At 53.8% G+C, this 24713-nt stretch overlaps 1 protein-coding gene across 45 annotated transcripts in view; it reads left to right on the top strand.

Moving 5' to 3' along the window:
* The window catches only part of CELF4 (CUGBP Elav-like family member 4), a 296564-nt gene extending 272202 nt beyond the window's left edge, over nt 1-24362 (top strand). For 5 of the 45 annotated variants that reach the window (XM_072732250.1, XM_072732249.1, XM_072732255.1 and 2 more), the window contains exons 9-15: nt 3116-3181; nt 4242-4325; nt 9238-9381; nt 9959-10103; nt 14713-14884; nt 21397-21483; nt 23508-24166. In XM_072732250.1, the coding sequence (XP_072588351.1) occupies nt 3116-3181; nt 4242-4325; nt 9238-9381; nt 9959-10103; nt 14713-14884; nt 21397-21450 (665 nt within the window). In that variant the 3' untranslated portion in view covers nt 21451-21483; nt 23508-24166. Of the gene's footprint in view, nt 1-3115; nt 3182-4241; nt 4326-9237; nt 9382-9958; nt 10104-14279; nt 14359-14712; nt 14885-21396; nt 21484-23507 lie in introns of all 45 variants that reach the window. The other 40 variants (XM_025997020.2, XM_025997019.2, XM_025997023.2 and 37 more) reach the window with 19 other exon arrangements.
* The last annotated feature ends 351 nt before the right edge of the window (nt 24363-24713 follow it).

Below are 24713 nucleotides of genomic sequence, written 5' to 3'. Positions count from 1 at the left end.
ATTAACTTTGTTTCTCTCAAACTTAGCATTTCCCTTGTGGCAAGAGTGCCCAGTTGACTTGAAACAGCTGCTCTCTCTGGGTTTCAGGAGCGACTGATATTAGAAAAGCTGGAGCTAAAGCCTGAGAGTAGACTGGCAAGGGGCAAAGTGATAGAGATGTGAAGAGTGCTGTCCTCCTTCCCGGAGGGCAGATGATTAGGTTACAGAGTCCCTATAAGTACTAATAGGCGCCCAGCCTGTGCTAGATGAAAGGGGGGGGGGCGCCCAGAAGGAGATTGGGACATGGACCTATCCCCTGGGTGGTCAGCATCAGCCAGGAATACAACATACATTGACAGCATAATGAGATAATAAAGCAGAACAGAGTGTCATCAAGAGTGAATGTTCTCTGCCTGAGGTGCTGAAGGATTCAAATGAAGGGAGCATTCTGTAGGGTGAGGAAGCCCAACAGAGCTTTCTGAGGAGGAGGCCCAGATCAACTCTATCAGGCAGGTAGGAATTAGAGAGGTGAGGAAGAACAAGGAGCACACTCCTGTGGAGGGGGCTGTCCTGCGGGCCCAGGGTCTGGTGAGGAGGTTGCCCCAACTGGGTCAGAGGAGGTCAGCTTGGGGGCAAAGTAGTGCTCTCTACTCTGGTTGCTCATCGGAATCCTCTGTGTGACTTCGTAAAATCACAGAAGCCCAGAGATTCTGAGTTCAGTGTCTGGAGTGAGACCCAGACATCTGTAGAATATGAAAGTTCCACCAGCAGCAGAGTGCAAGGTCACTGTGCTAGCAAGAAATAGAGGGAAATTTCTTGACTTTGCCCTTGGTGTTGTCTCTGATCTGATCCTGGCGCTCGCTCCACCTCTCCTCTCGCTGCCTAGAGAAGAGGCCAGAGAGGCTCGGAGGGAAGTGGCAGGGCCACAGGATCTGGAATGTCGTTGAAGGATGAAGACTCCAGGCTGGCCAGGGAGGCAGGGAGGGGCTTGGCAGGCCAGGAGGTGGGAGAGACCCCACCAATCTCCTGGTTCTTGGGCTCCTCCCCGCTCAGGCTCCTGGGCTGGGAGATACAGTCCCCAGCACATCTGGGTGGTTTCATTTCTGCCCTCCTCCCTGCCTGCAAGCCCATCTGGATCTCTGGATTTTGACAAACCTGTTTCTTCCCCACCCCCAACTGGCATGTGTGAGCTGTCTCCCTCATGGAATTTGGAAATGTTCCTCTTCCCCATTTGTAACAATCTGCCACATCCCATAAACAATTCCCTGCCAGAGCAGGAGGGAGGGATGGAGGGAAGGAAAGGAGAAAAGTAGTACATTAAAAAAATTAATTTACCATCTTTAAATGCAGAGTTTGGAGCTGCTGTAATGAGCGAGATCCTTCAAAGTGTTCACTCTTTGGCAGTTACTAATGAGGTCATTAAGCAGAGAAGTAGAGAGGGGTCTCAGAAACGCTTTTCTCCACTTCCTACCCCTGGGTAGCTTCTCTGTTCTCTCCTCTCACTCATGGAGATCATGTCTGAAGCGCACAGTGTGACCTTTCCTGCCACATAACACCCCTGAAGGGGCGGCTCTCACAAATGTTAGGGACCATTGGCTCATTACGTGGCACTTGCTGTGGTCCTGACGCTGTGCCAGGGTGCACAGGTTTGTTGTGCAGGTTATATTTTGCATAGGCCATCACACTGGCCACAGGAAAAAACACCTTTTTCTAATTTGCATAAAGGTGCTTTGTGTTCGAGCAGCTGGGAAGACCAAAGGGACAAAGCTAGCCGTGGCTATCCACAGAGTTGGGGCCGGTAGAGGAGTCAGGCACAGGGAGCAGGGGAGGAGAAGACCAGCCCGGCAAGCACATCATCATCATCCCTTGACCGCTGGGAGCTCCTGGCTCCAGTCTCTGCTGTGAGGGACACAGAGGGATAGGGTTTTGTCCCGGGACAACCCCAGGCATGAGGGGACCTGCGTCCTGACCCATTGTCAGCTCCCCACTCTGAGCAGTGCCCTCCTGGGCACTCAGCTTCCCCACTGCCATCCATGCTGTCTCCAAGGACTCCTGCCCCAGGATCTTCCCTTGGCTTCGATGAAGCTCAGATGCTATTGTTCTAGCAGAATGTTACTCGGAGTTTGAGGGACAGGAGCTCAGAAGGGAAGTTTGGAAAGTCTTCCAGGTCTGGGGGCCCCAGAGCCTAGCACTACCAGTTAGCTTGGCCGGCCTGGGTTGCCAGGCAGATAGGGCCACATAATTTTCCTTCTGCCTTGCTGTGTTATTCAGTCTGCTTCAAACACACCGAGGCTGGATGTGTCACCTCTCCAGGGCCAGCCCCCTCCTACCTCAGTCATCAGTGGCCTTCATCACCAAAGGTAGTGCCCACATTCGCCAGGCTTTTCCCCACAACCCTGTGGACACAGCAGAGGCCACGGAAATGAGCCAAGCCTTTTCCCTGGTCCAGCTTCTCCAGGTTCCTTGCCCAGAGTTTCAGCCTAAGGCTCCTCGCCTCCCACTGAATGGAGGACATCCCAGACTCATGACATCGGGTAGGAGGAAGGTCCTCAGTCATGTGGCTCTCCTGTTTCTGCAGGCGCTCCTCCTTTCCCAGTACATGGGGCAGATCTTATATGTGTGGTTAGGCCCTGCTTCTCAGCAGGTGTCCCAGGTGTGGCCTTGGAGTGCCAGGCCTCCATGCCTTGTGCAAACTCCCTATGGATCCTGGAGAGGTGCCCGTGTTTGAGCAGGCATGGGTGGCCCAGGAGGACACACTGGCAGGATGAAGCCTCCCAGGCCCTTGATTTTAGCCAGCTGGGATCTGCCCATGCCTCGTGCTGGGAATATCTGAGGAGGATACCACCTCCCTGGTAGCCTCTAGCCCCCTTGCCCACTTTCCCTCAGCCCTTCTCAGCACCAGGTCACGGGAGTATCTTCCCACCAAGCCCTTCGTGGTGGAGCCCTCCTCTGCATCTCCTTGTCAGCCCTTCCCAGCCTTCTGCCCAGGGCTGCAGCCCCAGTCAGGGTGGGGGCAGGCAGATGCCACAGTGGCTGGGAGGAGCCATGCGGCCCCAGCATCACCTTGTGGGCATGGCTGGAGTGAGGCTGGTCTGGGTGGGCACCGCTGACTTCTGCTTCCTTGGCTCCCCTGCAGCGCAGAGCCCCACCGCGGCGGACCCCCTGCAGCAGGCCTACGCTGGAGTGCAGCAGTACGCAGGTCGTTAGTATCCTCACATCCCCAGTCCTCATGCCCGGGTACCAGTGTCCCCTTCCCACCCCAGGCCTGGGACCCAAGCCGGCAGGGAGGGGCAGGGGAGGACAAGGCGGGAGGGCTTTACTGGGAGAGGACTCCTCCTCCGACACACACAGGCAGCAGGAGTGGGGCTCCAGCAAGGTGACAGGGAATAAGGGAGGAGAGGCAGCCAGAGGCAGAGAAAGAATTGAGAAGAAATAGCCTTGGGGCGAGCAGGTGAGCCATTGAAGGGAGCCCAAGGCATGCTGTCAGCCAGGATTCCCTGTTTCTCTCACATATACCATAATCTCATCCCTGCTGGGGGATGAGAAAGTCTCAGAAAGAGCCAGAGAGATCTCCCCTGAGGGCGATGTGGGGGTTTCAGTGAAGTTGGCCTCTCACTTCTGGAGCTCAGGGGAAGCTCTCTCACCTGCTGGGACCCCTGAGCTCTGACCTCAGATCCTGCACCTTTGGGAATCAGGCCAGGCTGAGGAAGGGGCTGGCTATTCCTGTGTCGCCTCTGACCCTCTCCCGATTGAGTGCAGAAAGCACCAGGTTTGTCTCACTTAGTGCTGTGCCCCTGGGGCCCGCCCCTGGCAGGATCCCTGAGGCCAGGCTCACACCTCGGGTGGTGCCCCGCCTCCCACATAGGTGCCATCAGAGTGGGCGGAGGGTGTGTGTGCCAGCTTCAGCAGGGGCTCAGAGCACGGGGCTTCCAGATAGAGTGGGTGATCTGGTCTGGGCATTCCAGTGTTTTTGATGATCTGTTACTGTGGATTACCTATGCAGGTGGGTTGTCCATTGTTTCAGAATAAACTTGCCCCCTCCCAACTTGTGCCCCCGTGCGCGCGCACACACACACACACACACACACACACACACACAGAGCTGGCTTTATCTTAAGTGGCTAAGCTAAAATGCTATTTTGGCTGGTCTGCTTTTACTGCTCAACACTGAAGTTTCTCTCTTTCTCCCTGCCTCTCCCTTTGTCTCTCTCCGTGTCACTGTCGCTGTCTCTCCCTCTTGCCTCTTCTCTTTGGCCCTCCAGCAGCCGCCTACCCTGCTGCCTATGGTCAGATAAGCCAGGCCTTTCCTCAGCCACCTCCAATGATCCCCCAGCAACAGAGAGAAGGTGAGTCTTTGAGCTGGGGCTTCCTTCCCACCCCCTTCTGTCCCCAAAGAGGCTGCTCATTTGGGCCTCTGGCTGGGGTGTTTCTTTTAAAAGGTGACCATGTTTGTGTGTTGTGTGGAGCAGGGTGAGGGAAGACAGCGGGATTGCGAGATGCGGCACTCTCTAATCCAAGCATGGAGGTGGGCTTCTCAGGGGCAGCAGCTCCATAAGCCCAAGTGGTAGGAGGTCAGGAAGGTAGAATCCTGGGAGAGGTGGGGTCCAAGAATCCTCCCTCCTCTAATGGGCGGGATTTGGCCAGTGGAGAGGAAGGGAAGGAGTAGGAATGCTCCAGGTGGAGCAGGAGCAGGGAGACCTGTTCATTACGGGCAGGAGAACTTGGATCCTCTGGGTGACTGGGAGAGACAGCTGGAGCTCCTGGGCTGGGACTCCGTGGCCAGGTGAAGAGGTGGGAGTGCCTCAGTGCAGCCCGAATGGAAGAAGAGGTTCTCAGGAGATCACATCCAGAGGTCCTGGTGTGCACAGGGCACAGGGCAGGCCAGGCAAGGCCAGTGGGGTTTGGGAGGCTGGGATCTAATAAAGACCAACAGGATCCTCCCATTCCAGAGCCTCGAGCCCCACAGGAGGCTGGAGAAATAAGGTCACCCTCAGGGCTTCCGTGAGCCTGCACACAGAGAGCTCCGTGTTAGAAGCAGGAATACTAACCACGTTTTGCTTTCCCTGTCCCACGACAAAAGTCACCCTGCCAATTAGACCACCGCCTCTGCCCCAGGAGCCCACTTAGCCAGGGGATCCCAGTGGTCTTCAGCTAACCACCTCATAGTCCCTGCAGCAGATGAGAACATGTAGGTCAGCTCTGGAAAGGACCCCAGGATTCTGTGAGTCCAAATCCATTGGTCAGATCGGCCCCACACAGTCCCCAGATGGCTGAGAGCCTGGGCTTTGAAGCATATCCGTCTGGGTCTGACTCCAGCATGGCACCTCCCCATCCTTGCCCTTGATGTCCTCACCTGTAGAATGAGGGTAGTGAGGATTGGTTGGTGAGCATGAAGCTCTAAGGAGCTCAGGTCTGACTGGGACTCCAGCAATTTCTTATGGATTTCACGGTGTGCACACAGCCCTTCCTTCACCAAACTGTCCCCCTCCAAAGTTGCCCATGATGCCCACCACCCCAGTTTACACATAGTGGGCAGCTTCTGAGATCCATATCATCATCTCTTCCTGCCCAGGAGAGGAGTGTGCGGCAGGCCATGCCCGCTGCCTGGAAGCACAGCCCTCTCTAGCTCTCGGTGACACCCAGTCCCCCTGCTGCTGAAGCGGCCTGGGGGTTGGTCCAGATGCCCTGTCTCTACCAGAGGGTCTCCTCTTTGGGCTGTGGCCCTCCAGCCTGCTCTGCCCCTGCCCCTCTTCCCCTTAGTCCAGCTCTTCTAGTGCCACATCAGTCAGATCAGAGCTGCAAGGGGTGGCGTCAAGGAGCCCCAGTGTTGCCCATCCCTCCCAGGCCCAGAACAGAGCACTGTGCCCTCAGGCGCTATTGCCTTTGCCACCCCACTGGCCTCAGGCTCACCCCCCCCTCAGCCTGCAGTCAGCATGCTGCATCACTCTGGCCTGTGGGCTTAGCGGTCTCTAAACCCTGCTACACACACACACACACACACACACACACACACACACACAGCTGCAGGTCAGCGCTGCTCTGACCAACACACAGGATAGTCCCTAGCACTGGCCTTGAAACAGAGTGAGGCCCTCCATTTGATCCCTGCTCCTCCCCCCTTACACTCTGCTCCACCCCATTTATGTCACTATGAACTTCTTCCATCTCTGCAAGGTTTCTGCCCCTGCCCTTGTGCCCTGCTCCCCAGGTCCCTCTCCAGCCACCTCTTAGATGTGGGATCTCCCACTGTTGTCCACACTCTCCCTGACTGGAGCCCAGGATGAGGCACCATGAGAGAGCAGGGCATGAGGAGGGCTGAATCAGGGACCCAGATGTGTACAGAGCCAGGCTTCATACAAGGGTGAGCTCAGGGTGCTAGGAACAGGGTTGTCAGAGAAGGTTTCGAGGACCTGGGAGGATAAGATCTTTAGTACACAGAGATGGGGAGACAAACAGTCAAGGCAGGGAGGACAGGAGCAAAGGTGTGGGGGCTGCGAAGTATGAGGTGAGCTGGGGCCTGGGGATGGGATGGGGAGGGGAGATAGGCTAGGGTGGTTTGGAGTCAGCCCAAAGCCATGTCTACAGTATTGCATGAAGCATAGGTGAGAAAGAAGGCTGTGTTACTCCAGCCATGCCAGTGGTTGGCCCTTTCTATCATGGTTATCTCCCCAATGTGTAATGTCATTGATATACCTGGACACATGGGTTCCTGGAGAGACCCTCCTTCCAGAACTTTGTCTTTGAGCTGAGCCTGGAAACCAAGAGGCACCAGGAGGCTCCACAGATGGGCCTCAGGGGTGCTCTAGTCCTGGCTCCACCTAGGCCTGCAGTATGGTCAGGGTAGCCACCTTCTGTCTCTGGAGCTCTGTTTCACCATTTCTCAGAAGGCTGGGTGGGACCAGATTGATCTCCAAAGTCCTTGATGCCATCTATCTGGATGCTCTATGATCTGTGGATGAGGAAATGCAGGGAGGACTTGGGAGTACAAGGCAATGTGTAGGTTCCCTGTTGAGGGGTGGAGGATGGGGGTGCTAGGCTGGAGCCAGGAGAGCTGGTCCTGTGAAGCTCAGCTGCATACCATACTGATGAGATGAGCCTATGGGTCTTGCCCTCAAAGGCTTCTGGAACCTTTAAGTTGAATAAACATAACATCCACTTAAAGCAGTATGCAGAACTTGAAGCAAGGGTCCCAAGTTCAAGGCAGGTGGCTGTGTGGGGTGGAACAGTGAGGGAAGACCTTACGGATGAGCTGGAAGGAGGAAGGAAGGCAGTGCTGGGGGACAAGAGAAGGCAAATGCTCCTGTCCCTAGATCTCCCAATGTGGCTGGAGAGGAAACCTCCCAGACCTAAAGGAGAAAGAGCCCCAGACCACAAATTGTAAACTTAAGGAACTCGGAAGAGAGAGGTTGGGGAGTATCTGGGTGGGAGTCTGGAGGAGGTGTGGCCTAGGCCTTTGAGCTGGTTCCTGCCCCATGGGGACTCACATCTAGCTGGGGACCATCAAGGGACACATTCACAGAGAATGAACCAGTGAGTACCTGGCATGGTTGGAAATGGGGTGAGGGGACGGCACCCCAGTGGGGTTCCACAGCGGAGATCCCAGGAAGTAGGAGGGAGCACTCTTGCGCCGGTTCTGAATGCGCCGCCAGCTGGCAGTTTGCCTGGGAGCCGTGGTGCAGGGAGGGGAGGCTGAGGGTGAGAGGAGGGCCGGTAGAAGGTTCGGGGTGGGGACCTGGGACCCAGGAGGTCAGATGCTCAAAGGGTGGCTTTGGTGGTCAGAGGAGGGAGCCAGGAGGAGAGTGAGGGTCGAGAGACTTGCTCCCCAAGGGGGTTACCTGCAGCTTCACCTGCCCCAGGGAAGCACCACACGGTTCTGGCCCTCATGAAAGGCACGGAGCTGCCCACCTCTTACTACCTTCACTTCCCAGCTCATGCTTAGCTGCTGCCAGCCTCTGGTCAGAACCTTGGTTCTTGGACATCTTTAACAAATGCAGCGGCCTCCTTTGCGTGGCCTCCACAGGTTGGAAACAATCTTTGGGACAACCACATTTTAAAAGGTTAAAAATATGTAGCGTGCTCTGTTTAAGATGGCAAGAAATAGATGAATCATTTTGGAAAGATTTCTATTTCAAAGTGAAAATGGAGCATTTTGGTCATTTAAAAAGAAAAAATGTAACTCGTTAGCCATCTGGAAATTTCAGAAATCCAAAGGCCTGAACGGTGTTCAGTGTTTTTGGGTCATGGAGACTTATGAGAAGTAGAGAGAGGAGAGCACAGACTACAGAGGCAGATGGTCTGGGTCCGTTTCCTGGCTCCACCCACCCCCAGCTGTGTGACTTCTGGCAGGTGACTTAACCTCTCTGGGCCTCCGTTGCCTCATTTGTTTAGTGGGAGTGACAATAGCACTTGCCTCAGAGCGCTGCAGGAAGACTAAGCAACTTAACATACACACGGAGGGCTTAGAGGAGCCTGGCCTGTAGTTCCTGCTATGGAAGGGGCAGGGTGGTTATCCTGGTGGGGGGGCGGGAGTGGGGAGCTCCACTTAAGGAGGCATGTGGGTATGCAGGCTGATGGCCCAGCCAGCCAGGAAGCCGCTCCCGTGCACCTGGCCTGCTGGAGGAGGCAGAGCAAGTCTGGATTTCTGCACTCAGGTCAGGGGCTGAGTGTGAGGTTTGGGGTGGGGAAGGCGGGCCCGCTGGGCAGCAATGGGAAGGAGCAGCTGCGGGCTATGGAGAAAGATGGGCCAGAGCAGCGGCCACCAGCTCAGGGCTGAGGCCTGGCCTCCGAGGGCAGAGGTGAATGAGGCCTCTCACCTGGCTGCCTCCACCGGCCTGGCTGCCCCGGGGCGGCTCCAGAGCAGGGGCTGGGCCCAGGGCGGCTGGGCCCGCCCAGGCCTCCCTCTCCTCAGCACCCCTCTCCCCCGCTGATGGGGCCTTGGCACATTTACCCCCTTCCCTCGTTAACTGGGCCCCTGGAGCCAGGTGCCAGGCGCCCTGTGACAGGTTCATTTCTCAGCCAAGGTGACGGAGGCACAGAGAGGCTCAGTGACTTGCCCAAGGGCAGGGCGGAGACCAGAGCTCTGACTGGGGCTCAGCAGTTCCCACTCCTCAGTGGCTGCCCTTGGATCTTGGATGAGACCCCCCCTCCCAACCTTGCCCCACTCCCTGCTGCCGCTGCCTAACTCGCTCACCTCTCCTCTGTCTCTCTCTCCCCCCCCCACCCCGCCATCCCTCCTCCCCGCCCCTCCCCCCACCGCAGGGCCCGAGGGCTGTAACCTGTTCATCTACCATCTGCCCCAGGAGTTTGGGGACGCTGAGCTGATGCAGATGTTCCTCCCTTTCGGTAATGTCATCTCCTCGAAAGTGTTTGTGGATCGGGCGACTAACCAAAGTAAATGCTTTGGTGGGTAAAGATAACAAACCAACTAGCTTCACCCAGGACAGGGCGGTGCTCGCACCAATTTACCGGTGTCCGACTGCTTTTAACCTGCTCCTTCACATCGCCCCCACCCCAGGTGCTCCCTAAGGCCCAGCCCCCAGCCTCCGTCTCCCACCCTTCCTCTCTCTGCTACTGTTCTTTTGGCTTCTTGGCTTTCCCTGCCCACTCCTGCCCCTCCACCCTGCTAGCTCCCCATCTCCCCTATAGGTTCCTCCCCACCCCCAGCCCTCCACTAGGACCAGTTTCCACCCACCTAGAAGGGGAAGGAGTCACCTTGGGCCAGGGTGTGTGTGTGTGTGTGGGGGGGTCATCAAGCAGAGTCCATTCTCCCAGCATCCCCTCCTCTTACAGTCATAGAGACCCTGGTGGACATTGAGCATGCTCCCTGGGGTGGGGGTCTGTCCAGCTGAGGCCCCTGTCCTGCCTGCCCCTTGGCCTCCTCCACCTCTCCATCCTGCCCCTGCCGCCCTTCTCTGTCTACCCCGCTCTTTGCTCCCCTCCTGCCATCCACTGAACCCTCCTTCCCCCACCACTCCCTCAGGCCACCAGAGCCACATTGCTGAGGAGTCAGGAAGAGCAAACTGGTCCTGCCCTCAGGAAGCCTCAGGTCTGAGCTTAGCTGAAAATCATGCCTACTCCGCAGCACTGAAGTCTGCAAGGCACCAAGTAATGGAGCAAAGAGAAAGGCAGGTGGATGGAAATAGATGTGAGGAAGGGGAGGGAGTTCCGCGAGGGAGAACAGAATGGGTGCCCAAGCAGAGCCCCCGGGAAGGACAGTGAATGAGGAAGCGGCAGGAGGCTTTGGGAGAAGGGAGAAGGGGAGGCCGGCAGTGAGGGAGGGGCTGTGTCGGGGAGGGTTGACCGGTCAGAAGAGGATGCTGCTTCTGGGATGGAGGCAGTAGGAGATGATGGGAGGTCCTTGACCTGAGACTAATAGAATGAAAATACAGCTTTTAGGAAATGTGCATGGTGGCAGGATGCTAGATGGGACAGAGGACTTGGGAGGATCTAGGAGTATGCTTGTCAGATAAAATACAGGGTGCCCCGTGAAATTGGAATTGCTGATAAACAATGGATGCATTTTTTGTAAGTATGTCCCAGACAGTATATGCACTATGTTCCATGTAATATTGGGGATATGCTAACAGTAAACAAATATTCATTGTATATCTGAAATTTGAATTCAATCGGGCATCCTGTGTTTGGATTTGCTTTAGACCTCCTGGAATCCCACCTCATTCTCACACCTCTCCCCACCACTCCTTATTCCCTTTCCTCTTCTACCTCCATCGGTCTTTGCCCTGAGGTTAGATCCACTCATGAGTCCCCAAGGAATGAGGAGTCCAGTCCCCAGAGAGCCAACATGGAACCAGAGCTGTCTGAGAAGCTTAGATCTCCATGTTGAACCCCAGATTCTGGGCCTGGAAGGGGAGAGTAGGGGCCTGTTTGCATGGGGAACCCCGGTCACAGCTTGGGATGTGGGAGGGGAGACCGCACAGGTGTGTAACAACATTAGCAACACATGTTAGGGAGATTGCGGTTTGGAGACCAACTTGGCAGAGCCGTGAACAGCTTGAGGTTTTAGAGCATGTTCCCCAAAGCAGTCAAGATCTTGGTACCCTTGTCCCCTTCCCTCTGGCAGCTGCCACAGGATATGTGGGGTACTTAGAGGGCATAGAGTTATCCTGGCAGTTCCTTTCTCTTTGGGTTTAAGAAAACAGAGCAAAAGAAAAAAACAGGATCATACCACACACACCCCCATTTGACTGGTATTTCTGATGACAAATTACAATTACAGATGTAAGAACAATAAACTGGACATCATCGCAATTGCTCTTTAAATAAGCCTCAGATGTCACATACGTCAGAAGACACTGCTAAGAGCCCACGAAGTGCTGAGCACCGGGGCAGCAGGCTTAGTCTCTGGACACATCCCCAGAGCATTTGTGCTGCCCTGGTGAGAACACAGCCCATTTTTTTCAAAGGCATTTACTTGGAATCTGCCCCAGACGTTGCCCTCACCATTTGCCTATTTAAATTCTCCAGGACCAAAGTTTTTTCCCTGCTTTTTCTGAAAATCATCCTCTGTATACCTCTACTCTGGATCTTTCCTCTGTTCCTGAATAGACTTCTAGCCTAAACATCCACTGGCCTTAGAGAAGGATGGGCTCCTGCCAGGCCAGCCTTGCCTGGTGCTTTCTCCTTAAGCCCCTTGGGTTCATTCATCCATGCTTTGGCCAAACCCCAGGGCTCATTCCTAGGCAGAGCATTTGTTTATTTTTTAAAAATATTTTGTTTATTTATTTGAGAGAGAGAGAGAGACAGATAGTGAGAGAGAGCATGAGCAAGGTGGGGGAGGGGGAAGCAGACTCCACATTGAGCAGGAGCTGGACATGGGGCTCAATCTCAGAACCCTGGGATCATGACTCTGAGCCCAAGGCAGACGCTTAGCCGACTGAGCCACCCAGGCGCCCCCAGGCAGGGCATTTCGATCTGAGCCTCAGTGTCCTCATTTGTAAAATGAGGATGTTGGTGGTCATTTCTCAGGGGCACTCTGAGGGTTACCGGAGGTGGTGTGTGTGAGGGGCTTTCCCAGAGCAGACCCTCAGGAGGTGCTAGAGCCCTATTTATTCCCCAAAGGGGGGATTGTCTTTGAGTAAATGTGGTTCCATGTTAAAGCGAGTCCCTCAAAGACCCCACTTGTCTTTATAAGCATAAATAGAATCATCCACATTTGAGCTGATGTGCAGCATAAATGGTTGCTATGTTGTAAGAAGGGCTGGGGGGACACCAGGAGGGCATCCATCTTCTGCACTCAGCTTCCCACAGTCTGAGAAGCAGGAGCCTTCTCAGGGCTGGGAGGGATGGGGCAGGAGGTTCTGGGAGGAGGAACACAGTCCTGGAAACCAGAAAAATGGGAGATGGTGTCCAGAGCCCTGTCCAGTGGCCCTGACTACTCACCAGTTACCAAAACTAGTTGAGGAAGAAAAGTTCCCTTGAACCCAGAACCCTTCCCAACCTCTGAGCTTCCAGAGACTTTAACCTCTCCTAGGAAGGCTGGGCTTCTTCCCTCCAGGGGAAGGAGGTCCCTCCAGGAACTCTTGTCTTCCACTCTCCCCACTGGCTGGCTGTCCCTCCCTGTACCCCTCTGCCCTAGATAGCCCCTCCAGCCTCTTTATCTTTCTCCCCAACTCCTCCCTGCTTTGCTCTCACACTTGTTTCCTGCAAAAAGGTGCCACAGAGGGCCAGGGGGCAGGTGGCGAGGTAGAGTCCGAGAGAGAGGGGTGTCACCTTCAGTTGGCTATCTGGTCCCAGAGGGGAGAGAAGCTTTAGTTCCACCACCCCTCCCAAATCTGGAGGAGAGCAAGCAGTGTAACAGACTTAAATGAGTTCACACGTGTGAAAACTGTTCTGCTCTGCTAAGACTTGACTGCAGTCATCAGGCATAGAGGTCGATGGGGTGGGGGATTGGCCAGGGGGGTGATTGTGCTGATCTCTGACTATGGGCAATCCGGAATCTCTCCTGTTTTGGCATATGGACTTGTACAGATGTCGGTTATGTTTCTCTGGGCCTGACTCACCAATTCCATCTGAGCTCACGTGCACCCATTCTTGAGTACACTCACTGCATGTGTGCGCGTGCATACACACACACACACACACACACACACACGTCTCTGGCGGCTCACGGCTGCAAGAGCAAGAGCAGGTGTGAGCAAATGTGAGCAAAAGCAGGAAGGAGTCAAGAGAAAGGGGAAAGAGACCAGTGGAGGTGGTGTCTAGGGCAGAGCTAAAAAGAGTCACCGCATGGGGAGGATGAGGGAGGGAGGGGTTGAGGACAGGCCCAATGTACCATGGACAGTTAGCCAAGGAAACAGCTCCTGCTTCAGTGGGGGTCTGCACATCTATCACTTATATACCCAGAGGCCATTTGGGGACAAGCACCCTAAATGAGACATGTTTGCAGAATGGCCTGGGAACCTCGCCAAACTTAGTTTCATATATTTCGCAGGATCTAAGTCCATTTTACAGGAGAAAGGGCCTCTAAAGTAAAATAAATTCCAGGAAATACTAGGCAAACAAAGCTATAAAGGTTTATTTACTGGAGAACTTGGGGTGGGAGGTGTGTGTGTGGGGTTATTTGTTAATGTGCCTTGAACTGTCCCAGAGGGGCATGGTGGTAAGCTTACTTGACCACAGACGCCCCTTTCTCAGGAGGACCGTTAGGGCCCGTTTAGGAAATGCTGATGTAAAATGTAGTGTTTATCTCTAAGGAGATGCATTCAGAGTTCCCAAAGGGTGGCTTCTAAACTGACTTTCAGAGCCTTACCCATCCCCAGCTGGGAACTGCTTGTTCCAGATATGGTGACTGGGAGCCATAGATGTTTCTGTATCTCATTCTGGGATGTCCGGAGGAGTGACCCCGTGGAAGGCACTTCTGCAGTGCCTGGTCCACAGAGAGGGCTCTCCGCTCACGTATTACTAAGAGTGTCCGTTTCTACTAGTATTGTTATCATAGATGCCACGAGGGGTTCAGGGGTGGGGGGATGCATCGGTTGGTGGTGCTCAGAGTCCAGGGCGAGAGCACCTGCTCCCAGGGCTTGGAATCTCATCAGATAAAAGGGAGGTGCCCACAGCCCTTGGGCGCAGATGTAGGCAGGCGTCGCCGGAGCCTGGGAGCCTGGGAGCCTGGGAGCCTGGCTGGGGGCGGCCGCGCCAGCCCCGGGAGGGGGGAGGGCCGCGAGGACGGTCAGCCCCGGCCCTCCCCGCGGCCGCGGCCCTGGGGGGGCTGGAAGCGGCGGTGGAGAGGCTTTCTCCGGGGTGCCCCCCTCCCTCCCCCTCGCACTCCTCTCTCTCCCCAGGCCGGCACCCTGTGCCCTCCCGCTGCCAGGCCCCCTCCTGTCAGGGAGGACAGTGTCCAATAAACTCCTCCACCCGCAGGTGTGTCCGCCCTCCCGCCGAGGGAGAGGGCTGAGGTGCCGGGGCCGGCCGGGGTGGGGGGCGAGGACGCCCCGGAGAGTGGCGCCCCCAAAGCCGCGGTGGAGCCGGGAGGCGCGCCCGCGGGCCGGGGGGCGAGGCCGGGCGGGGCGGGGCCCCGGGGAGGAGCCTGGAGGCGGCCTCCTGCCGAGGGCCCGGGGCGCGGGGAGGGGCCGCCGCCAGCCCCGCCCCCGCCCCGCCGGCCCCGCCCCCGCCCGCCGGGGCCCCGCCCCGCCCCGCCCGGCCCCGCCCCCTCCGCCGCTCCCCGCCGGGGCGGCCCCGTGGAAACCCAGGCCCTCGTCCCTCGTGTCTCGCCAGGCTTCGTGAGCTTCGACAACCCGGCCAGCGCGCAGACCGCCATCCAGGCCATGAACGGCTTCCAGATCGGCATGAAGAGGCTCAAGGTGCAGCTGAAGCGGCCCAAAGACGCCAATCGCCCCTACTGAGCGCCGGCGGGAGCGTCCCCCGGGGGAGACCAGGACTCGCACAGGTAACCGCGGGCGGCCGGGGCGCGGGGCCGGGCCGGGGCCGGGCCGGGGCCGGGGCCGGGGAAGGGACAGCGCTCGGACCCGCCGCCGCCTCTGGCCTTCGCCAGCCGGACCCTCGCCTGCCTTGGACCCGCTGCGCCCAGCTCCCGCTGCGGCTCCCCCGGTGCGGGGGCAGGCCCGGAGCTGCGGTCTCCCGGTCTCCCGGCACCAGTGGGCGCGGCCACCCCCTGGAGCGGGAGGGAGGAGCCTACGGTCCACGCTGGCAAACCCTGCGGTGAGCCTGTGGCAAGCTCAGGGCTGGGAGACTTCGGGCGGGGGAGCTGTCCGTGTCTCCTGGGGCCTTCTCCTAGGCTCCTTGGCTCTCCCCTCCCCATCACTCCTGCCTTAAGGGCCCGTGGCCTTTGGACACTTGACCCCCTCACCCCTCCACTTCTCCGTAGCTCAGTCAGTCGGCAGAAGCTGAGGAGGGTGACACCCTAGCACTGGGGCCACTTACCTTGCCTGCCTTGCAGAGGCCGTGACGAGTGGGCAGTTGTCACCCCTTCCTGCTCAGTCTGGGTCCTGCCTTGCCGCTGGAGACGCAGTTGGCTACTCTTCTCTCAGGCCACTTGTTCCCCTGGGTGAAGTGGCTTCCTGGGAAAGGGTGGGGGTAGAGTGAGTTGTGCTAGGCCCTCCTGCAGCCTGGTATCCCACATTGCTGTGGGCCCCTGTACCTGTCAGCCCAGCTTACCCACAGGCCAGAGGCAGGCCTCCCAGCCCTCTACCCCGCCACCCCTCCACTGTTAGGTCCTTGGGACTCAGCACCAAATAAGGTCCACAAGAACCCTTGTCCTTGGAAGTGGAAGACAGACAATAAACAATGCCCATCTCTCAACCAAGGAGTAAATTACATAGTGTGTCAAATTGCTGGTTACAGTTAAATCAGGTAGTAATGATAGGCCTTGTTGAGAGAGTGACATTCAAGCAAAGACTTGAAGAAGGTGAGGCAGGGAGTCATGCCAGCATCTGGAGGAGTGAGTCTTTCATCTGAAGGAAAAGTCTGTGCAAAGGCTCCAAGGAGAGGGAACAAACAGAACCAAGTAGCTGGAGGGGAGCAAGCATGGGGGCATGGCAGGTGAGGAGATCCCAGAGGTGAGGAGAACCACCACCTCATGTGGGACGACCTACAGGCCATCGTATGGACTGTGGCTTCCCCTCTGAAATGAGGGGCGGTGGGTGTTGGGGAGCTCTGAGTAGAAGAATGGTGTGACCCACTTGCATTTCAGCGTGATTGATGGTTGCTGTGTTGATAGACTATAGGACCCCAAGCAGAAGTCTAGTGCATGGACCACTCAGTCCAGGCAACAGCAGACAGTGTGATAGGAGGGAGTTGTGTTGACGTTTTTGGAAATCAGAGCCAAGGATGCCTTTTATAATGAATTGGAGGTGGGTGTGACAGAAGGAGTCAAGGATGACACCCAGCTTTTGGCTGGAGTGACTGGAAGAGTAGAGTTGCCATGACCAGAGATGAAGAGGGGTCGGGGGGTTGGGGGGTAGACTAGACGCAGCACATGAGAGTTAGACATTCACATGGAGGTTCAGAGTCTGGAGTTTGGGAGGGAGATCCCCCTTTTCCCAGTCTCCCCTCAAATCCTACCACTACCAGCAGAACACCCTCTGTCCACCCACACTGAAAGAGGGTGCTTGAGCCTCTAATCTCTGCAAGGCTGGAAAAGCTAAACCCACCCCTGAGTTCCCGCCCCTGCCCATCTTTGGCTCGTGTGAAGATGCCTACACAGATGTTCATTCAGAGTGTGGCACTTCTCAGCCCTGGGGACTTGTCTTGGTGCTGGCATGCAGAGATGGCTAGGTCACCATCCTGCCAGCACAAGCTTCTGGCTCTGTGAGCAGACTGCAGGAAGCAGCCTATGAGTGGGTGCAGTTCCATAGGAGTGGGGGGAGCAGTCAGTGAAAGTAGCCCTTTTTGAAGAAAGAGCACTTTTTTGTAGATAAACTTAGCTCTGCCACTAAGGCACAACCTCTTTGGCTTCTATGTCTACACTAATGAAACCGAAGTGTTGGAGTCATCAGAGGATTTTTAAGGAGGAGCGCGTGCTCCAGGGCCATGCCCTGAGATTCTGAGGGTCCCCTGGGGATGCGTTTTGTGCCTCCCAAGAAAGCAGCCTGTCTTAGCTTCCTAGACCTACATGCAACTAAAACCCAAGCAAGGATAGAACCTATAGGTCAGAGAAGTTCCCAGGGGAGGGGGTAAGTAAGACAGATTTGTTGCTTGGGACATAAAGTAAGACGTGGCCCACAGGGTAGAACCATCCAGCAGTCCTAGTTGGAGTGAGGGCTTGAGAGGAGCAGAGGGGTGCTTACCATACGTGAGGCCAAGTTCTTACAGGTTACAAGTGTAAGGCATAACTGTCTAATTGGGGACAGTTTTTATTACCATTTTAGAGATGAGCACAAAAGATTAAGTTACTCACTATCAGCTACTGAGTGGTAGAGCTATGATTTGAAGCTGGAGCCTAGTTCCAGAAGCTGTGCTCCTAAATGCCTTTAAGTAAGGAGAATGACACCCACTCCCCAATTATCCTCACCCCAGCCCTCACACCTAAATATCTGAGGGAACATGTCATGATATCTCATTTCTCTGGGTTCCTCCCTACTAAACAGTTCTCTAAAACACTATGATGTAACATAACTCCTACAAATAAAGTTGACCTTTAATCCATTTAGATGGCATTTTAACAAACAGTGATTTCAGGCTTTACAACCTAAGACTTTAGAGGCTGTAGCAGAAGGAGATGCTGAGACAAAGCACAGGCTTGGGGACTGTAGTGAGAAATGGAGGAAACAGCAAGCAAAAGCAGCTAAAAAACTCACGATTTTGCAGGCCAGTAAAGGGTGTTTGCAAATGATGAGTCCTGGGTGCTTAAAAGGGCAAGGATAGCTGATAGGGGTGGAGGGACAAGCCCTAGCTAGGAGCAAAGTGGTGACTGGGTGGAGGGATCTCAGGGCCCCGCTGGCCACCCACAATGCTGAAGGCAAAGTTCACAGCTGGGGGCCAGAGCCTGGTCAGAACAGAAGTGTGGCAGGGGGGATCCCTGGGTAGCTCAGCAGTTTAGCACCTGCCTTCGGCCCAGGGCGTGATCCTGGAGTCCCTGGATCGAGTTCCACGTCGGGCTCCCTGCATGGAGCCTGCTTCTCCCTCTGCCTGTGTCTCTGCCTCTCTCTTTGTGTGTCTCTCATGAATAAATAAATAAAATATTGAAGAAGAAGAAGAAGAAGAAGAAGAAGAGGAAGAAGAAGAAGAAGAAAAGAAGAAGAAGGAGAAGAAGAAGGAGAAGGAGAGTGGCAGGGCTAGGGGAGGAGGGGGCCCCAGCAGGGCAACTGTGGGGAGCGTGGTTGGGTGTTGCGGTTCCATAATGTAAGGCCTGGGTGGCGTAGGGTGGGGTCAGGTTGGGTCCCCAAACCCTGATGTCTTCTGAGAGTGTGATTCCCCACACACTCCTGGCTTCCTTGCTACCCCTGCCCCTCTGGCTGCTTGGCCTTGTTATCTTCTACTAAGGTGCGGGTTTCTTCAAGAAATCTTTATCAGGAAAGTAAGAGGGAGGAATAAAAGGTAGGAAGACTGGACAAAAATGGGGACATGCCAGTCCACAGCCAGTGAGCAGAATACCCAAGTCCCTTGTTCTGCCACAGAGATCAGTAGCACGCTCTGGTCCCCAAGCTGAGGGCAGGTTCACAGGCTCCTGCCACTGTGGTTCTGTGTTTGGAGGACACTGAGCAGCGTGTCTGAATTCAGTAGGAGTCCTCTCTCTTCTGGGCCCTGGGTTGTGGCTCTGAGTGTGCTTTTGCACAGCATCTGCTCTGAGCTGTGCAGGTACAGGTGCTTTGGGCCTGACCTGCACGGGGCTGGGCAGCGGCTTTAAATCTGGGCCTTCTTCAGCTGGAGCCCAGCTGTGTTTAGAAGCTGGCATCTGAACGGGCTCAGCTGACCAGAATTTCCTCTCCCAGGTTGTGAGTTGGAACTGCCCAGGCCTGATTCAAGCTCCCCTGGCTGGTCAGTGACCCTGCTGCCACCTCGTGGACTGTGCTTTGTGAGGATCTTTGAGACGGTGGCCAAGAAGGGGTCACCCCTATAGGCAGGGGCCCAGCTGCTCCCCAATGAGGAGGGTAGTCAGCTAGTCCACTGTGCACGTGCAGAGCCCTGGGGAGGCTCCTTAGGGGTTGGATGAGTGTGACAGTGTGTGTGTGTGTGTGAGGGACAAGAGTGTTTAGGAGAAGTTCCCCACTCTGGGCTTTGAGGAGGTGCTGTGTGATGGTCAGGCTTGGATCTTCAGGACCTAGGACAGCGCAGCCACCCCAGGACAGCTTAGAGACAACCTGATGGCAGGCAAGGGAGCATGTCTAGTGGGGAGGAATGGGTACCCGTGAGGTGCTCAGGAGTGAGGGGGTGGGGAAAGAAGGGGGGCTTCCCAGGGGGTGCCTTGGTTGCAATTGCCACAGCTAATACCTGGTGGCACTGCCCTCCTCAGTTCTGAGGCCTCTTCTCCCACCCAAAGGGACCAGGCCATTGGCTATCCTGGGGGGTGGGGGTGGTCTAAGGGTTTTCTTTGGGGAAGGGCTGGAAATGCAGGGGAGGGTGGCATGTCAGCACTGCTGAGGCATGCGGTGGGCCCTGGTCTGAGTGCAAGAGATCTCCTGTTGGAAGTGCAAGAGCCCAGCTTGGATGGGCAGACAGGCAGGGGTCTGTGGAGGAAGAACTCTCCAGTGAAGGCGGAGCCGGAGGCTGGGTATAGGCGTCACATAGAGTCAGCCCTCAGCCACTTGGTAGCTTATCCACAGTGACATTTCAGATCCCAACTCCCCCTCCACACTCCCTGAAGGAAGACACAAAGCTGAGAGTGGAAGTCTGCTCTGTGTAGAAGCCTGGTGGATTGAAACCCTTGCAGAGAAGCCAGGTACAGAGGCTTCCGCACAGGCCTGAATGCCATGGGGAAGCCAGGGCTGGGGAGCAAGCTCAGGGATAACCATGAGGAGGGGGGAGGACTGGGAATCCCCCAAAACCCCAGCTTGGGGCAAAGGACCATGAAGTGGTAAGGAGTGCAGAAGATAACTCAAAATGGAAAAATCTGATACCTGACAGAGGGGACTCAGCCTCAGCCACCTAGGGATCCACCGGTAAAGAAGGCAGGTAAGGGCCTGTGAGTTGGGTCAGTCTAGAAAGATGTACATGCAGGGGTGGAGGACGAGGTAGAGTAGGGGAGGTGCCAGCAGCGGAGACTGGAGACCCAGGGCCTTAGCGCTCCCCTCTCTGGTGGACTCTCCCTTTTCCTATTACCCACCCTGCAGGGTGCACCCCAGTCTTCCTTTGGGCCCTTTCCTGGGTCAGTGCCTGGGAGGAAGGCTTCACATGCCCTGAGGCAGCGTCACTTTGGCCACGTGGGCCACCTAAGGAGCAAAGCAAAGGGTATGAGAGCAGCAAGGCCCAGGTGTGTTTAGAGAATTCCAGCAACGCCAATGTGATTCACTCTGGATCTCAAAACTGAACGTGTTCATTTTCTGAAGGTTCTAAGAAAAGAGGGTTGAGGCAGAGCGGAAGAGGAGAGAACCCTAACATCGCGCAGAGGGTGCTCTTGCAGCGGAGATGCCCTTCTCTGGGGGAGGGTGGCCAAGGCGGGACCAAAGGGGTGGGAGGACCGAGCTGCTGTCGGGTGGACTGTACTGCGGCAGCAGAGGGCCCCGTGGATGGACCCCTCGGGTACAAGTCACCTGAGCCGGCCTCTGATGGACCCTGCATTGTGGGGCGACCCTGAGGGGGCCTCCCCCTGCCGGTCTACAGGCTGATGCCACGGAAGGCTGGGGGGGAGGGGGTGCGGAGAGCGTGGCCCCTCCCGCAGGCCCCCAGGGGAGAGCGAACCGAGGGGGATGCGGAGCAGAGAGCTTGCTCCTTGATGTGCTTGCTGGCCACGGTGGTTTGCGGGGCTGTCTGATTTTTTTCCTAGCCCTCTTGCCAAACTGCCCACGCCCCTCCTCCTCCTCCCAACGCATGATGGATGCCCTTAGCGGCGGCCCTGTGTGAGGTTCTGCTACTGTTCACAGTGTACCACGTGTCTGCATAAACAACCGTGTGTGCGTATGTGTGTGCGTGTGCGTTGATGTGCCCACGTCGTTTGTCTGCCAGCTTCCTCCATCCTTTGAGTTCTTTTTAGTTCTCTTATGATTTGACTGCTGTTCTCTCATCAGAGCTTTTAGATTGATGCTGTGGTCTGGTGCTGTATAAATATTTTTCCTTTTGATTTCGTTTTAACTTTTCCTTGCCCTTCTTCACCCTCCACCCAACTGTCCCTGCCTTCCCACACTCCCCGACCCTGCCCGACCTGCCCCTGCCTCTTCCCTCCCCCTTGCCCACACTCTCTTGTCCTCTCTTTTCTTTCTCTCTCTCTCTCTCTCTACATATATAAATATATATATAAATCTTTTCTTCTTTTGTCATTCAATCAAATTCCAACAACCCAACCAGGGCCAGTCAAATCCACCACAGTCTCGCGCTGAGCTAGGAATAAAGTTCACGTAATCACATGAGAGTGGAGAAAACAGTCCCCCATCCGTAAGTTCAAATCAACTCAAAGTTCACAGTGTGACATGATGGCGTCATGTAACAAGGCTAAGAATCGGTTGCATGACAATTGCCGTCAAGTTTCGTGGAGGTGCTGTGATTGGAGCGTTTTTCTTGGATGTTGTATCAGTTGATGATTGGCCAGTCATGATCACACGTGCATTTTCTTGACCTTTGTGCTGCCACGACCTTTTTTGCTGTGCTCATTTTTGTTTTGTTCTTGGTGCTTGCAGTGGTTTTACTTTCTGTTGTTTGGTTTTTCTTGTTCAGCGTTTTTTATGCTTCTCTAGATGTCACATAGAGAAAAAAACAAAACAAAAGAACAAAAAAATAGTAAAAATAAAGATGAATTCCTGAATTATCGGACATGGGATCATTTAACCGTGCAAACCATTATTTTTTTTTCTTAAAAATAAGGAAAACATCTTAAAAATATCTATGCGTGGTTGATTTACTTGCACTTGAAAATATTGTGATTTTATTTTTTTCTAGAAATTTGGGGGCCTTTTTCAATTGACACTTTTCTTAGGTCTGGTCTTTTTCCAGTTAGGCTATTTTAAATCTCACTTCAAAAGGAAAAATGAAAACAAAACAAAACAAAAAACAAAAACAAAATCTCTACTGTAATGGAATGATTTAAAAAAAAAAAATTCTAAACCAAAAAACTAGAGTACAAAGCCAGAGACCTCTGAGAGAGAGCCTGGTAACAATTGTAAGGTTTGTATTGTAGCCACTTCTGCTAAATTAAATGTGGGGAAGGGAGGTGGGGGGCCTGGGGGTTGGGGGGGGCTTTTTGGTTGGTTTGGAAAAAACAGTACTGACAAAAGCAAAATGCACCTTTTTGTTTACAACTGAAAAAGGGTCCTTGACAAGTGTTTTTTAATTTTATTATTATTTTATTTGGTGTTGTAATTGTTTAGACTGCTGTGTACGGTTTGCTGTTTGTTGAATCAACAGTGTGAAAAACCTGCCAGCATGGATTGATATACGCATGACGTTGTCCCCTCAACTGGGGGCTTTGCAGTTCTAACTTTCTTGATGTAACCAGTCACCCCCATGTATAAGTGGAAGCTGCTTGCTATAATGGAGATGAGTCTCATTTGTTAATTCACAATGATTAAGCATTCTCCTTCTGATTCTAGTCAGATCATGATTTTTTTCTTAAAGGCAAAATGAAACACCAAAAAAAGTCACCATTCAAAACAAAATCGAGAACTGAGTTAATTTATTTAAAAGCTTGATGATGAAATCCGTTCTAACTTGTTTTAGGTTCTCCCATCCTCTCCCTTGAAGTTCTGAATTTCCTCTAAATTCCCTGGCATGTATGAGAAAAATATTATGTGTGTGTGTGTGTGTGTATGTGTGTATCTATGCATATACATACACACATATCCATGTATATCCACATATGTGCAGGTGAATATATTCTACACATATATCCAGATATACATATATATACATAGCCTCGCAAATAGTTATGACCTTGGGAAAGAAGCAGTTGGCTGGAAACTGGGCAAGGGTTCAGCGAAATTCATGTCACGGATGTCTTGCTTCTTTTCCTCAAGCAGGGGAGGAGGGGGTTGGGCTGCTAGATTTTTGCTGTCTTGTTTGCTAGGCTTCTGTATACATATTGTATCTGGGCTAGATCCCTCAGACATTGGTTTAATTGTGAATCATATCCCACAGTCCCAAATTCTTCCCTTAGATCTAGCCACCCACCCCCCTCCCCCATTCCAGAACTCTAAAGGAACCCAAATCGAGACCCCTCTCCCAACAACCAAACCTCAACTACAACCATCGCCACTAGACCTCCAGTGGTTTCTTATTCTGAATGGAAGAGTCAATTTCTTTTTTATGTATCATGATCATGACTAATTCTCACACTGGTCTCTCCCCTCCCTCCCGCCATCCCCCAGAACTCCCACCCTAACCCCTGAGGCAGGGTCCTTTTGGTGTTTGGATGCATTTTGTGTTTCCTCTCTTGACTTAATCAGCCCCGATTTTCTTCATTTTAGGGCAGGATGCTGAACGGGCTACATTAAAAAACAAACCTCTCTCTATATCTATTTATAAATGAGAACTGTTGGATGACACCTTTGACATATCAGCCAATATCAATCAAGCTGAAGACTCCAGACACTCTCTGTGACTGTAACATTTCTTCAAGGAAAGTATAGCGTCTGTGGAGTTCAGAGGGCACGTGTTTGGGGGAATAATATCTATGATACGAAGAAGAAGATGAAGAAAAATGAGAAAAAAAAACACAAAAAAGGCAACTTTCAAACAAAATAACTGGAGACCAGATGGGGAGGCTGGAGGGCTGGGAAGTGGGAAGAGACACTGCTTACCGATCCCCGGGGCTTTTCCAGCCCGTGGGCACCTGCGGCAGGCTGGGGCAAGCGGTGTGGCGGGGCCTGGTCCCCAGGAGGCGGCTGGGAGGCCGCCACTGAGCATCTCTATCTGTCATTCCTTTAGCTATTTAGGGACCAAAGGACCAAACTTTTTATTGCAGCTGTGTAGCTCTATGTCAAATAGAGGGGGATGGAGGAGAACCTCCTTCCTGCCTCATGGCTGTTCTTGAAACAGCTTAGAGCGATTCTATGAAAAAAATGTAATAAAAAAAACAAAAAAAAAAACAAAAAAACAAAAAAGCAAAAACAAAAAAAAGGAAAAATAATGCTTCAATGCTTTTAAAACAGCAAGATAATAGTTCTTTGATACTTTGAGAGGCGCTTTGATTACCCTCATTCAAGTCTATGACACTTTCCTATGGTTTTCTGTATTATATGTCTGGATGGAGCTGTTAAGATGAACGAATTGGTGGATATTTGGGGAAAGCAACAAAAATATTAAAACTCATTAACCGTGAAGTGTGAGAAAACAAGGAGGGGACAAAAGGGACTTACAAGGCAAGATAATTGTTGTGAAAAGTCTGTAAATGCTTCTAATTCTTCCCCCTCTTAAAATCATAATAGTTGTACAGAATTTTAAAAAGGAGAAGTTTAAAATACCTATATAATAGAAGAAAAATTAGAGGAAAGCAAAAAATAAAAAAAAAATAAAAAAGGAAAAAAAAAATCTATAGAAGTTAGCGTTACTGCTAAAATCCCAGATGTTGTAGGACTGTACTTTTTGTAGAGTTTAGACTGAGCATCGATCCCTTCTCCCCGCGAGTGCTGTCGGACACCGCCGTGCACCCCGAGGGCCAGGCCGGACTCGCC

Source organism: Vulpes vulpes, chromosome 13, assembly GCF_048418805.1.
Source record: "Vulpes vulpes isolate BD-2025 chromosome 13, VulVul3, whole genome shotgun sequence".
Lineage (NCBI taxonomy): Eukaryota > Metazoa > Chordata > Mammalia > Carnivora > Canidae > Vulpes > Vulpes vulpes.
This window is presented reverse-complemented; position numbering and strand designations above follow the sequence as displayed.